Source organism: Mangifera indica, chromosome 1, assembly GCF_011075055.1.
Source record: "Mangifera indica cultivar Alphonso chromosome 1, CATAS_Mindica_2.1, whole genome shotgun sequence".
NCBI lineage: Eukaryota > Viridiplantae > Streptophyta > Magnoliopsida > Sapindales > Anacardiaceae > Mangifera > Mangifera indica.
The window spans coordinates 25,271,230-25,287,450 of NC_058137.1; the positions used below are offsets into that span (position 1 = coordinate 25,271,230).

Genomic DNA, 16,221 nt, shown 5'->3' on the forward strand with positions numbered 1-16,221 from the left:
TATTGCATCTTTGCAAGGAGAAATCGAGGAATCCTGCCGCTTGGTGGGATGTTTTAGTAATATGTGTGCTTGCCTTGTGGTGGGTGTTTGAGGAGGTGGTTCGCTGGCAGTTTTAGGAGCATCCTGGCTTTGCTTTCGGGGATTTCACGCCCATGTAAAATTAGCGGATGTTGTCTTCAAGATTTTAATTCAAGGTCTCAATGGTTCCCTGTTTCTCCATTCAGGCTGCGGTACTGTTTCCTCTGGGGCTTTGAGTGTGCTGTTTTGGACCAGCAGGTTGGTTTCCTTTTACGGGTTGGCTGTTGCTCTCATCTGGAATTTGGGCTGTAGGGTGGCTTTTAAGGGCTTGCAAGGCAAAAGTTGCCGTTTAGGCTCTTTTTCTGGTTTTGGTTGTCCTCTCTTTTAAGTTCTTTATTTATAGGAACTTAGATGGACATTCACGAGAGGGTGGCCTCTTTTCTCATTGTTGGGATTGTTTTTTATTTTTGATCTTGTATACTATTTTTACTGTGTTAGCTAGGGAAAAGGACTATTTCCCACCCATTTTTTAGGTATATTTTAAACTGATACTCATGGGAGATGAAAAACTCGTGCTCCCACCTATGACCAAACTATTGTTCAATTTCTCAGTTAGGGATGGGCAAAATCGATATTTTATTGTTTATATTAAAAAAATATAAAACTTATTACTTTTCACCCCCCTTAGGTTTTAGAAATTAATATTTCATCTCTGACCAAAGTTTTTAAACCTTGAAAACTAACATTTTCACCCCCAAACCTAGGGTTTCCATATTTTTCAAAATGCAGTCGTCCCCCATAACTTTCAAAAATAGCAGTTTCACCCCCATTCTTTAATTTCATCTTTCGACATCATCATCGGCCTCTTCCTTTTTCCTGGTGTGACGACGGTGGTACGATGAAGAGATCTTCATCTCCTTGTCCTACGATGCGACGAAGAGACAGATATCTCTTCGTCGCTCCACCTAGAAGATGAGGACAACTCGCATTTGGACGACGCGACGACGAAGGAAGATGAAACATCGTCCTTTGTCTGTTCTTCCAGATCTAGACGACGAAAGGTTATCCTTCGTCATTCTTTGTAGTCGGTGATGCGAGATCAGTGGAATGCATCGACCGTCAATGGTGGCTGGAGAATAAAGCAAACCCTAGGGGTGAAATCTAAACTTTTTAAACTTTGAGGGTGGGTTGAGTTGTTAGTTTTTAAAACTTGGAGGGGGGAAATGGTGAAATTTTAAAGTTTTAAGGTTTTAAACAGTAAAATATCGATTTTGCCCTTATCCCTAACTGAGAAATTAGACAGCAATTTGGTCATGAATGGGTAAAAGGTTTTTTCATCTCCCGTAGGTATCAGTTTGAGATAGGCCTAAAAAATGGGTGGGAAATAGTCCTTTTCCCTGTTAGCTATCACGAGTCGTCTTGTGGTCTAGATGAGCTTAAGTTGTTTTTGTGTGTCTCTTGCGCCAGTTTTGTCTTTTGTTTTGTTAATACATACAAACTTAACATAAAAAAATCCATTTTATTAATGAGAATGTTCATCTACAAAAAAAGAAAGGACAAATGAGAAAAAAATCAGAGGAAAAGCTAAGGCATCAATCTTGAGAAAGTATCGGTTGCTTACGAGAGAAGGATTGTGGGCTACCCTGAAGCCTCCTAATGAGCGGTTTTCTATAAACTTCTTCATGGACTCGTCTGACTTATTCAAGTTTTGCATTTCGTAATCTCTCACTGAAGCTGACTAGCCTCCTCAACAACCCGAATCTGCCTCCACTCCCTCACCTGTTATGTATAATTCCTTTCGAGGAAGGTGAAGTCACAATCAAGGAACCAATGCTAGATGGCAAAGAAGACATCATAAACAAGATGTCCGACCTTATCATTGACCTCAGCCTAAACCACAAGGAATCTATTTTTCAACTCACCATTCTGTTAGATTACCCTCAAAAGTTCTAACTAAGCGTCCAACGTATCTGCTCACTCTCTCCTAGTCCGAACTTTTCTTGCTTGAATCATAAATATGTGGACGCAACTAATTCAACTTGTCCTCCCTTCTCAACAGGCTGCTTGTAACGAGCAAATTCAAACTCCAAAGCCTCTTCCTTAGCCCTAAAATGCTGCACTTCAACCTTCAACTTCTCTTCTGCCACCTAAAGTATGAGTGTACAAAACTGGGTAATCAAACCAATTAGGAATATTTGTGAACCAAACCGATTTTTCTTTCAATTCAAAGAAAATTTCAAACCGAAATCAAATAGATTTTATATAAAAATTAACTGATAACTTAACCAAATTTTTAGTTACTCAATTTCTAAATTCTATATAAAAATTTGTTTTAAAAGTGAAATAAAAAATTATTACCTAGGCAAAGGAGATTGCCAGATATTGTGCGACATCAAATAAATTGCAGAAGAGAAAAAAAAATGAGTTTAAATTTGATTCAACTAAAGAAAGACAAGAAAAAAAAAACTAAAATTTTGGTAAACGTTCGTTGGAAGAGATAAGAGTCAGATAGGAAGAGGCAAGAGAGCCTTCATCGACAATGTGAAAGGATGCAAGAAGTAATAGATAACATCAAAGTTAGATTTGAATCGAGTCAAATTTAAGCTTGGTTCAGTTTACATATAATAAAGTTCAAGTTTGAGCTAATGAAAGCTAGGCTCGGACTTGACTTGAATTTAGTTTGACTCATTTCAAATTCAAACTTTTAACTAACTCGTTATTAAAACGATGTCATTTTAATACATATTAGTCAAAATAATATCGTTTTGTATCAAAATTTTTAATTTATAAATTTGACGAGTAGCTCAAGCTTGAAAATATTAGCTTCAATTTGAGCTTGCTAGAATTTGTATAAGACTAATTCATTTTAAACTCGTTCAAATTGAACTCGAATAAATTTGGTTTGAATCTATGTGTAGATAACAAGGGTTCAAGCAAGACAAAAGTATAGAGAATGATGGCAAGTATACAAGAATAGAAGAAGATCCATTGAATATTTTGAATTTTTTAATGCTTGCCCACAAAATCAACTTTTTTAGTTAAATGTCAATCTTTTTTTTTTTTCAGTTTAAATCCTTAAATGCTATTTTTTTTTTTTTTAATAATGGATTTCTCACGAATTTTATTATTCAATCACATGTTTTTTTCCTTCCATTAATAGCAATATTTTATTGTCATACTGTTGGGATTCCTTCCTCAGTTAAGGAAGAAGAGAGAAAAAGTTACAGAGAAAAACAAAGATTCTCTGTATGGATCATTTCAAGAGGGATATTTTGAGAAAGTATATTACTATTGGCGTCAACCATTTAATTATAATTATACTATAATAATATAATTATAATATACTTATAATTATATTATAAAATATAATTATATGATATATTATTATATTATATTATATTATATTATAATTTATATTATATATTATAATTTAAAAAATATTATTATAATTTATATAATATTAATATATTATAATATTATATAATATTAATATAATTTTTCTTTTTTTCAGTTAAATGTCAATCTTTTTTTTTCAGTTTAATTCCTTAAATGCTAATTTATTTTCAGTTAAATCTTACTAAATAATTTTCTTCGATCGTCATTTTTTCTAGGGTATAAAGTGAATATGGTTGAGTTTTTGTGGGTTACTTATTTTTTTTTTATATCCTTACTTTGAAGAATTCTTAATGTGAAGAATTCAGTTTTTTCTTTCCTTCTTATATTATTATATTATATTATAATTTATATTATATAATATTATATATTATAATTTAAAAAATATTATTATAATTTATATAATATTAATATATTATAATATTATATAATATTAATATAATTTTTCTATTTTTTTTAGTTAAATGCCTTTTTTTTCAGTTTAAATCCTTAAATGCTAATTTTTTTTTCAATTAAATCCTACTAAATGATCTTCTTCGATCGTCATTTCTTCTAGGGTATAAAATGGATGTGGTTGAGTTTTTGTGGGTTACTCTTTTTTTTTTTTTATATCCTTACTTTGAAAAATTCTGAATCTGAATAATTCAGTTTTTTCCTTCATTCTTTTGTTTTTGAAGATGAGGAAGAAGAGAGAGTGAATCCTTTATCACTTTGAAAAAAAAGGAAGAAGAGAAAAAAAGTTGCAGAGAAAAAGAAAGAGAATATCTACATGAAAGATTAAAGAGAGGTATTTTGAAAAAGTTGATTACTGTTGTGGTATATTTATTTAAGTTTTAGAATGAGTAGCATTTTTGTATAGCGGATTAAAATAGTGGTAAAAATTTCAATTTCCCTTTAGTTTTTGGTTTATTTAAATTTAAAAATAGTGTTAACGCCAAGGGTTGGAGTTGCTGCCAACACTTATTATAATATTATAATATATTTATAATTATATTATATTTTTAATTATAATATTATAATATTTTTAATTATAATATTATATAATTATAATTATATTATAGTATAATTATAATTAAATGGTTGACGCTAACCATTTTTTTACTATTATTAATAATTTTTTGGATATAAAATATATTATATTATAATTTCATTAGTCTTAAAATTTTCACAAATAACTATAAAATATATTAGATTATTTCAACATGGAGTTCAACATCTTCATAATTTGGACATGAAAATAAATTTGGACATGAAATTCAATTACTCTGACCAACTTTCGAACCATCCTTAGCTTGAGATTTGTACAATTTAAAATATGACATCTTGATAATCAAATGCTCTCCATATTTATACGGATTCGATCTCCACCAATCAGATTGAGAAAAGATATTTTCTCTATCTCTAACAATACTAGAAGTAACTTTATCTAAGATAAAGTTATTATAATACTTGCAATAATTTATATGTCTCGCACTTCGTTGATTTGGGAAAATAGAGAAAGATGTTAACTTTCTTATATTCATTACAATTCTGCGTTCTTTAGCGAGTTGTAATTCATCCACACATTACCAATAATTCTTGAATTTCTTATCTCAGACAATATCAAAAATTATTGAATTCCAATAATTTGGTAATAACCTTAGTAATCCAGATATCCGTTCATTTTCAGTTAATTTTATGTCCTTATCTTTTAAATCATAATATCTTTCATGCATGACACCAAGATGAATGAAAAAGTTGTGCACTAGATTCATCTTATAGTTTAGATAGTAGTCCTTAGTCAACATGTTCACTTTGTATCTGACCAAAAAATAGAGAACAATAATTTATATATGCATAACAATATAAATATTTACTTTAAAAATATATATATATATTTATTTAAATATAAATAAATTAAGCGAAAATAAAAAATGTATTTTTAAAATATAAATAAATTAAGCCAAAATTCAATAATAAGGCGTGGCCAACCCCATATTCTTTTTCCAAATCTTTCCAGCGAAAATCAGTTTTCTAATAGTTTTTTCATTTTTAAAATTGAACCAATTGGCTAATCAACAATATTATGAAAATTACAATATTTAACAATATGTTGATTTACTTAATTGAATTCCAATAGAATTAAATTGAAGTATATATATATATATATATATATATATTAAAGATGAATCACGTGAATACAATTGCACCAATGCATCTCTGCAAGTGAATTTATTCGCTGCAAGATTTTTTTGCAATATTTGCATGTTTCTGCAATCAAATTTAGTAAGGATTTAGGGTAAGCCCATCATTGTATAAAAAAAAAAGTTGGTATAAAAAACAAATAGACGTCAACCCTTTTATAGTTTTATTAAGGGTTGGCCACGCCAACCCTTTTTGTTTTTTATTGTAGATCGCCAACCCCTTTTCCCACCCTTTTATTTATTCTTTTGCTTAATTTACTGTTATGCTGAGTTTTTTAAAAAAGCTTTTCTAGATTCCTGACATGAAGTTGAATTATTGACATGAATAATTCACTCAATAATTCAATTGCCTACCGTGGAACATTTTGTTTGATTGGAAATATATATGTGCAAGTGTTTTCATTTTTTTCCCACTAAAGTTTTTAGTTGCTTGCTTCCATATTTCCCACTAAGGTGTTTAGTTGCTTGCTTCGGGATATTTTCTCGTTTAGAAGAAAATCTAACAAATAATTTCATTGAACATCGATACTATCAACATAAAGACAGAAAAACATGTTAGGTTTTGTTATGTCAAATTTAATAATATACTTTTCAGAGATTTTTTTTTTGTGGGTTAGATTAATAATATGATCAGAGATTTTTTTTTTTTTTGTGGGTTAGATTATGTAGTTTAGCATAATTTAGCAATTTTTGTTCTTTTTCACGTATAAAACATTTAGCAATTTTATATCTCCTCCACAGGTGTCCTTTTTCATGTATTCTGAATTTGTAATTTTAAATCAGGCTTTGTGGCTGAAGCCAGATGATCAGTTTTGCACAGAAATGTTAAGTTTGGCTCTCGTAGATGAAGGTCGTCATGGCATTGAACCCAAAATTGAATTTCACTGAACTGAGGTCCATATTTAATGATTTTGATAATATTATTTTTCATCATGTAATGTGTATGTAATCTATTATTCTCACGCTTGTAACAATTTTTTTTATTTTCACTAAATGATAAGGGGTCTGGTGCTTGATTTGTTGAAATCTCATAGCTGAGGAGTTACTGTAATTTCTAGCCCTGTATTTAAGGCTAGACTCGAGCTAAATTAGTTTGACTTGAATTAGTGTTCAGTTTGATTCGAGTTAGAGTTTCAGTTCGTTAGTTTAGTTCGAGTTCAATTCAAATACAATTATGGTGAATTAACATGAATAATATTTTATAACTTAACCAATACAATATCACTATAACTTCATATAATACATTACAGAGTAGAACACTGGCACACTTCAAATTAGGAAACAAGCTGATGATGAGATGGAGAGACAATCAAGAAGACTACACTAAAAGTGCTAATTTGATTCAAACTCGATTGAGTCTAGACATCAGTTTATTCAAATTTGTTGAATTTAAAGAGAAATCACCGAAGGTTTTATCTTTATGGGATTATTTCTTGAAGGACAAACCTGAGCCGCATAGCTTTTCTTCGAGTATCTTCTCCAAGCGATCCGACATTGAAGATGTTAAAAAATTGCTCCAATCTCCCACAGAACCTTTCCTGAAAAACGCTTCATTTCCAATTCCAAATCTAGTGCTTTTACCATTCTTGTTCACCTCTAAATTTTTCAGATTATCAAAACTACAAATCTTTGATATTTCTTTTACCACTCCTTGCGTCTCTTCAACTTCACTGAAAGCACATCCTAAGAAATTGGCCAAATTCTTGATATTAGATATGATGTTCTCTTGCATATCTTCATATTTCAGAAAGAGCACCTTTTCTGGGTTCTCTTGACTGGCCTTCCAGTACCCCAACACATGTTCCCAAATGGGGCCACAGAGTTGGACTCCACTGCAAATCTTCTCGAAAGCTTCCTCAATTGAAACCAGATTCATGTTTTGGTCTTGAACTGAAGACAAGAATTTCCAAAGGGAGATGAATTGATCCAGAGGATTTCTGGCTACATAAACAATGCGGCAACCAGAATTCAAGATAGAATTGGGTAATGAAGCATATGGGAGATGGGTGGCCAAAATCCTTGGCTTGGGAATGTCTTCAAGATTAGGAGATTCATTTTTCCAATAAAGATCAACCTCCAAGAAAGGAACAAGCTGATGAGGAGGGGTGGTGAGCAAGGGGCTATTTTGTAGAGGAAAACGAGTACGGTTGACAACGGTGAAAGCTAGGGCTTTTAACCAAGTGGTGCCTGATTTCGGAAAGCTGGTTAATATTATGTCACCGTCTTCTGCTTGGAAGTGCCTCTGAAAGGAGATTATGGCGGAAACGAGATTTGATTGAGTCCAAAACCTTTGGTATTGATAGATAGGATTTCCATCCCAGCCTTTCTCTCTTGGAAGGTTCAAGAGTAGTTGTTGAATCTCATTGCTTAGCTCTCCTATTGCAGCAGAGGTCTCCATGGATACTTTTTGGAATGCAGGGATAAAAAGATGGAGTCGGATATATGCATCATTTTAGATCATACTTTATTTAACTCTGTGGCGAGACATGGGACACTCTCCATTATTAAAGGGCGTTTGTCTCTTTCTTTTTTTTAATTTCGGAAATGTGTAACAACTTCCCATTTTACAGAAGAAAAGCTTAAAAATTGTCGGGATTAGCATTGAGTGGCTTTAGTTGGAAAGTTGCACGGATACATTTATTTTTTTAATTTTAAATTATTTGATTATTTTAAACACAATCAATCAATGATCTTATAATTAAAGGGTATTTAAAAGAGTTCATAATTACGAAAAATATAACAACAAAACTGTGAAACTGAATAAAAATAAGACTCTTATACGATTATATTCTCTTTCCACACAAGCCAATGATACAATAATTAATTATCTTTATATCTAAATAATTATATATATATATATATATATATAAATTACACATAATTTTATTTTTAACTTCGAAGTTTCTACCAAATTTGTCCAAGTTTAGGGGCATCTGAATGCTCATTAGTTATTGTTTATAAAACTTATTGCCCTAGCAAAGGTTTATACAAATATCTTACTTGGGAATTAAAATTTCAGTGCTTACACACTTATAAAACTATTGTTATCATATACCAATTTATATCAATAAAAATATATGTATCCATTTTAAGTATATAAATATATATACATTCGATGTGTATCATCATATAATTGGGTGATTTAGAATTAAAAATAAAATAACATTCAATCACATGATGACATATATAAGTGTATATTTATTTGTGTACTCAAAATATATACGTATAGTATTACCCAATTTTTATTCACTCTTGCTTAATTTCACCATTCACTTGCGCGTGGCTATTCAAAATCCTTGTTGCAATAAAGTGGAATACGAGATATACATATTTCCTTATTGAATATGCTTGCTCTTATATTTCCGTTGTCCAGTTAATCGTGGTGTTTTAGAAGTCTTGAAGATAATACAACGGTGATGAAAATAAAGCAACAAAATCTTTGATATAAAAATTCCATTATGTTATGTGGATGGCAGCAAACTGGAATCCTGACAGTCTTAAACACAGAATGGCAAAGATTAGCCTCGGCGCCACTATCCATTTTATTTGGCTGGAGAGGAACAAAAGGGTGTTCGCCAATGAATCAAATAATCACCAAGTGATAATAAAAAAAATCAAAGCAACTGTCAGAGACCGAGCCACGGAATTTAGGAAGATCCAACATAAGAATGGAGATGAGATGAGGCATTCGTGCAGAATTGGGGCCTGCCACATTGCATCTTTGCAAGGAGAAATTGAGGAATCCTGGTGCTTCGTGGGATGTTTTAGTAATATGTGTGCTTGTCTTGTGGTGAGTGGTTGAGGAGGTGGTTCGCTGGCAGTTTTAGGAGCATCCTGGCTTTGCTTTTGGGGATTTCACGCCTATGTAAAATTAGCGGATGTTGTCTTCAAGATTTTAATTCAAGGTCTCAATGGTTCCCTGTTTCTCCATTCAGGCTGCGGTACTGTTTCCTCTAAGGCTTTGAGTGTGCTGTTTTGGACGAGCAGGTTGGTTTCCTTTTACGGGTTGGCTGTTGCTCTCATCTGGAATTTGGGCTGTAGGGTGGTTTTTTAGGGCTTGCAAGGCAAAAGTTGCCGTTTAGGCTCCTTTTTCTGGTTTTGGTTGTCCTCTCTTTTAAGTTCCTTGTTTATAAGAACTTGTTGGGATTGTTTTTTATCTTCGATCTTGTATAGCATTTTTACTGTGTTAGCTATCATGGGTCGTCGTGTGGTCTGGATGAGCTTAAGCTATTTTTGTGCGTCTCTTGAGCCGGTTTTATCTTTTGTTTTGTTAACACATACATACTTAACATAAAAAAAATCCATTATATTAATGAGAATATTCTTCTACGGAGAAAGAAAGGATAAATGAGAAAAAATCAGAGGAAAGGCTAAGGTATCAATCTTGAGAAAGTATCAGTTGCTTACGAGAGGAGGATTGTCGGCTACCTTTAGGCCTCCTAATGAGCGGTTTCCTAGAAACTTCTTCATTGACTCATCCAACTTATTCAAGTTTCCCATTTCCAAATCCCTCACTGAACGTGACTAGCCTCCTCAACAGCCTGAATCTGCCTCCACTTCCTCACCTGTTGTGTATAATTCCTTTCGAAGAAGGTGAAGTCACAACCAGGGAACCAATGCTAGATGGCAAAGAAGACATCATAAAAAAGTTGTCCGACCTTATCATTGACCTCAGTCTCAACCACAAGCAATCTATTTATCAACTGACCATTCTGTTAGATTTCCCAAAAAAATTCTAGCTAAACGTCCAACCTATCTGCTCACTGTCTCCTAGTCCAAACTTTTCTTGCTTGAATCATAAATATGTGGACGTAGCTAATTCAACTTGTCCTCCCTTCTCAACAGGCTGCTTGTAACAATCAAACTCAAACTCCAAAGCCTCTTCGTTAGCCCTAAAACGCTGCACTTCAACCTTCAGCTTTTCTTCTGCCACCTAAAGTATGGGTGTACAAAACTAGGTAATCAAACCGATTTGGAGTATTTGTGAACCAAACCGATTTTTCTTTCAATTCAAAGAAAATTTCAAACCGAAACCAAACAGATTTTATATAAAAATTAATTGATAACTTAACCAAATTTTCAATTACCCAGTTTCTAAATTTTATATAAAAATTCATTTTAAAAATGAAATAAAAAATTACAATGTTGGTAGAGGAGATTGCCAGATATTGTTCGACATCAAATAAAGTGTAGAAAAGAAAAAATTGAATTTGAATGAGTTTAAATTTGATTCAATTAAAGAAAAATAAGAAGGAAAAAAAAAACTTAAATTGTGGTGAGCATCGTTGGAAGAGATAAGAGTCAGATAGGAAGAGGCAAGAGAGTCTTTATCACAGTGTGAAAGGATGCAAGAAGAAATAGATAATATCAGGATTAGATTCAAATCGAATCGAACTCGAGCTTGGTTCAATTTGCATATGATAAATTTCAAGTTTGAACTCATGAAAGTTAAGCTCGAACTTAGTTTAAATTTAGTTTAACTCATTTCAATCTCGAGCTTTTAACTAACTCGTTGTTAAAACGATATCGTTTTGAACGATAACGTTTTATATCAAAATTTTTAATTCACAAATTTGATGAGTAACTCAAACTTAAAGATATTAGCTTGAGCTTGAACTCACTAGAATTTGTATAGAACTAATTCGTTTCAAACTTATTCAAATCAAATTTAAATAAACTTAATTTGAATCTACCCTAGCATGAGTTCAAGTGAAACAAAAGTATTGAGAACGAGGGCAAGTATACAAGAATAGAAGAATACCCATTGAATATTTTGAATTCTTTAATGCTTGCCCACAAAATCAACCTTTTCAAACTTTGCATTTAATATTTTTGAATTTTGTGAACGAGAATTTAATGCAACGCCAACCTTTTCATTGGCAGATTTTTTAATTTTTATGTAATTTAATTAATATTTATATCAAAATAATTTTTAATTATATACTTAATTTAAAAATTAGTTTGGTTCAAATAATTAATTTTTAAATCTAAATCAACCAAAAAACTATATTAAAAATTCGGTTTTACGGTTACCTTGGTAATATAGATCAGATTACAGTTTGGGTATCGATTCGGTTTGATTTTCTGATAATTTTGAATACCCCTGACCTAAAGATCTCTTCCCAAGATCAATGCATCATACTTGAGCGAATTATATTCCTGCTTGCGAGTATTCTTCTTTAAGAGAGTCAAGTACATCTCGTTGTAGATGAGAGACAACATGCTCAAGGCCTGCAAGCAAAACAAAGCAGAAATAGTAATCACATCAATACTCAAACAAATGCATAAACGCTAAACGCATTCTCTTGATGCCATCATCAACAAGCCTTTTTTAACTTCACAGGCGCCGCCATTCCGCAGAACTTCATCCAATTACTCTTGAAACACACTCCATCACGGTATATCCAAAGATCGAGAAGAGCAGGAAAGATGAAGGAAGCAAGCTTTGTCTACACCCTGTGTAGCCCCAAAACAACTACATTCAACTACAGCAGGAAAGCACTCATCATCTCGCAATCTCTTTTCTGGAGGTCCCATTGACCACTTTCCCTTTTCAAGCTTCAATGGAAGCTTCTTGCCATCTAACCATTCATTTTCAATTCTAACTCGGGATATCCTCTGGTGATCTGCTCTCGTCCACTAATACCAGCCCGGTCAGACGTTCAGTTTTTTCTGTCCTGCATAATGCTGGTTTTCCCTATCATTTTCTCTCATCTTCCCCTTGACACCCTCCTTCGTTATAGAAGGAACAATTGATCAGTGCAAACTATCGGCTTCATTTTCAAACACTGGCTTCATTTTCAAACATTATGAAAGCTTTTACAATTAGTTGCACTGCGGCAGCTGAGAGGGTGTGAAATCGATGTGTTTTGCTGCAGTACAATGATACATCATAGTAAAGTCTATGAACTATAACATAAAACTTGTAAGCCAGAAAGCCTTTGTTCGCTGTAGCTTTCCTGAGTCTTAAATTGGAGGCTATCTCTAGACCCTGCAATCTTGGTAGTAAAGAAACTTGCTGGATACAGTATGCCAAGTAACCTTCTACCAGAACCAAGGCTTTTTACCACTAGGCCCAACATCATTTTCAATTAAGCTGTATTTAGAAAAAAAATATAAAAATCGTTATGAATTATATCCTATTCCTAACATATAGTACTGTTGGAGCCATTGAAATCTTCTGGGAATTAAACTTTTGTAATCTTGCTCTTTTCGTTGAACCAGTGTAAGGTCATCAATTTTGACAAGTAATGTTTTTTCATCTGAACACTTGTAGGTATAATAAAGCTGTGTGGTGGTTTGAGAAGACTTTGGCACACATCCCATCCTCTTTAAGCGAAATGTGGGAACCGACCGTTGTCAATCTTGCTCATGCTTACAGAAAGTTGAAGTATGCAGTTAAATTAATTTAAAATTTTCCGGGTTTTACTATATGCCTGTCCTTTTTCATAATACATACATTTCCATTCTAGGGTTGATTGTATAATTGTACTAATGAACAAAACATACATTTCAGAATGTATCACGAGGCAATTTTCTGTTATTTGAGAGCACTGACGTCGTCAAATAGAAGCTTGAGCACCCATGTTGGTCTTGCTTGCACTTACCATTTGCAGGTATCATGTTTTTTTTTTGTTTCCTTGTCCTTGCTTAAGAAGATAGACCTGTATAATTATTCTAGAAATCCCAATTTTAGAATTTTTACATGGCTTTTAATGTTTATTTATGATGTAAGTTTAATTATATTCCTTGGCTGTCCCTTGCAGGATAATTTTTTTCTGCCATTACATATTATCATAAGGTAACCTGTGAAGTGCTTATGAACCTTGTTTGCCATGTCCACGCATTGTTGAATCGAAATATCAAATTCTGAATTTATAATTTTAAATCAGGCTTTGTGGCTGAAGCCAGATGATCAGTTTTGCACAGAGATGTTAAGTCTGGCTCTCGTAGATGAAGGTCGCCTTGGCATTGACCCCAAAATTGAATTTCACTGAACTAAGGTCCATATTTAATGATTCTGATAATATTATTTTCCATCATGTAATGTGTATGTAATCTATTATTCTCATGCCTGTAACAATATGTTTGATTTTTACTAAATGATAAGAGGTCTGGTGCTTGATTTGTTGAAATCTGAGAGCTGAAGAGTTGCTGTAATTTCTAGCCGTGTTTAGGGTTAGACTTGAACTAAGTCAGTTTGGCTTTGAATTAGTGTTCATCTTGATTCGAGCAAGAGTTTCAGTTTGATAATTTAACTCTAGTTCGACTCAAAAATAATTATGTTGAATTAACATGAATAATATTTTATAACTAAACCAATACAATATCACTATAACTTTATATAATAAATTAAAAAGTAGAACATTGGCACACTTCAAATTAGGAAACAAGCTGATGATGAGATAGAGAGACAATCAAGAAGACTACATCAATTTATTCAAATTTTCTGAATTTAAAGAGAAATCACCGGAGGTTTTACTTTTCTGGGTTATTTCTTGAAAGACAAACCTGAGCCGCATAGTTTTTCTTCAAGTATCTTCTTCATGCGATCCGACATTGAAGATGTTAAATAATTTCTCCAATCTCCCACAGTACCTTTCCTGAAAAACGCTTCATTTCCAAATCTTGGTAAGTATTTACCATTCTTGTTCACCTCTAAATTTTTCAGATTTTCAAAACTACATATCTTTGATATTTCTTTTACCACTCCTTGCGTCTCTTCAACTTCACTGAAAGCACATCCTAAGAAATTGGCCAAATTCTTGATATTAGATATGATGTTCTCTTGCATATCTTCATATTTCAGAAAGAGCACCTTTTCTGGGTTCTCTTGACTGGCCTTCCAGTACCCCAACACGTGTTCCCAAATGGGGCCATAGAATTGGACTCCACTGCAAATCTTCTCGAAAGCCTCCTCAATTGAAACCAGATTCATATTTTGGTCTTGCGATGAGGCCAAGAATTTCCAAAGGGAGATGAATTGATCCAGAGGATTTCTGGCTACATAAACAATGCGGCAACCAGAATTCAAGATAGAATTGGGTAATGAAGCATATGGGAGATGGGTGCCAAAATCCTTGGCTTGGGAATGTCTTCAAGATTAGGAGATTGATTTTTCCAATAAAGGTCAAACTCCAAGAAAGGAACAAGCTGATGAGGAGGGGTGGTGAGCAAGGGGCTATTTTGTAGAGGAAAACGAGTACGGTTGACAATGGTGAAAGCTAGGGCTTTTAACCAAGTGGTGCCTGATTTCGGAAAGCTGGTTAATATTATGTCACCGTCTTCCGCTTGGAAGTGTCTCTGAAAGGAGATTATGGCGGGAATGAATTTTGATAGAGTCCAAAACCCTTGGTATTAATAGAGAGGAGTGCCATCCAAGTTTTTCTCTCTTGGAAGGTTCAAGAGTAGTTGTTGAATCTCATTGCCCAGCTCTTCTGTTGCAGAAGAGGTCTCCATGGATACTATTTGTGATGCAGGGATAAAAAGATGGAGTCGGATAGACACTTCTTCTTAGATACATCATGTTAGTCTGTGGCGTGACAAGGGACCCTCCATTATTAAACGGACTGTCATTCATTTCTTTCATTGTTTCTCTTTCTGTTTTTTTTTTTTTTTTTTTTTTTTGAGAAGGCCAAAGGACTATTTCCCACCGAAGGTATGCGTTTTGTCCAAATTCTCACCCCCCTCAACCTGCACAGTTAATTTTGAAAATATAATTTATTTATCTATGAACTGTTAAAAGAAACAATTTTAAAGATAAAATCATCATTTTATTTGTAATATTAAAAATAAACTTAAATTTTATTTTATTTTTCTCTCTAAACCTTGAAAACTAACAATTTTCCTTTAATCTAAGTTTACAAAAACAATATTTTCCCCCTAAGGTTTCCAAACTTCGGATTTAATTTTTTGACAATGATCAATGATCTCCAAGCAACGCCTTTTCCTCCCTAGTGTCTCCTCTTTTCGACCGTGTGACGTCTTCACCTCTTAGGCGTCATCGTCGATGAAGACGACGCGTCTTCGTCTAGATAAAGACAACAAAGAAGCATCATCTTCGTCGACGACAACACCACACAACATTGAGAGATGTACAGTCAAAAGAAGAGGCCATCAGAGAGGGACAGTAGGTGTTTGCAGATCACTGGTCGTCGCCGAAAAAATATGATCTAAAGGTTTGGAAACCCTAGGGGGAAAATACAGTTTTTTAAAACTTGGGGTGGAAAAAAATTATTAGTTTTTACGATTTGGGGGGGGGGGGGGGGGGAATAATATGACTAACAAACTCAGTTAATTTTAACGGCTTATGGGTAGATAAATAAAATTTTCAAAGTTAACAGGGGTGCATTTGGAAAAAAAAAAAACATACCTTCGGTGGGAAATAGTCCTTTAGCCTTTTGAGAAATGTGTTAGAATTTGTTCATCTACAAGGGAAAAGCTTAAAAGTTGTCCGAATTCGAATTGGATTCTTGATTGAAAATAAGATTGGTTCGACCGAGTTCAAAACAAGTTCACCTATGGGAAGTTTGAGCTTGAGCTTTCACATATCAAATTTGTAAGTTTAAAAAAATTTGATTTGAATTTATTAAAACAATATTATTTTAATTAATACACATAAAAGAGA

General features: G+C 33.1%; 1 protein-coding gene and 2 pseudogenes across 1 annotated transcript; 1 reads left to right on the forward strand and 2 right to left on the reverse strand.

The window, feature by feature from the left end:
- Positions 1-6,772: 6,772 nt before the first annotated feature.
- Positions 6,773-8,029, reverse strand: LOC123211756 (cytosolic sulfotransferase 15-like). Its single transcript, XM_044630625.1, has one exon. It carries the CDS (start codon positions 7,990-7,992, stop codon positions 7,021-7,023), a length of 972 nt encoding a protein of 323 aa, XP_044486560.1. The 5' UTR covers positions 7,993-8,029; the 3' UTR covers positions 6,773-7,020.
- A 4,692-nt stretch (positions 8,030-12,721) lies between these two features.
- LOC123226060 lies at positions 12,722-13,591 on the forward strand (annotated as a pseudogene).
- Positions 13,592-13,866: 275 nt separating this feature from the next.
- Positions 13,867-15,128, reverse strand: LOC123211772 (annotated as a pseudogene).
- Positions 15,129-16,221: the final 1,093 nt, after the last annotated feature.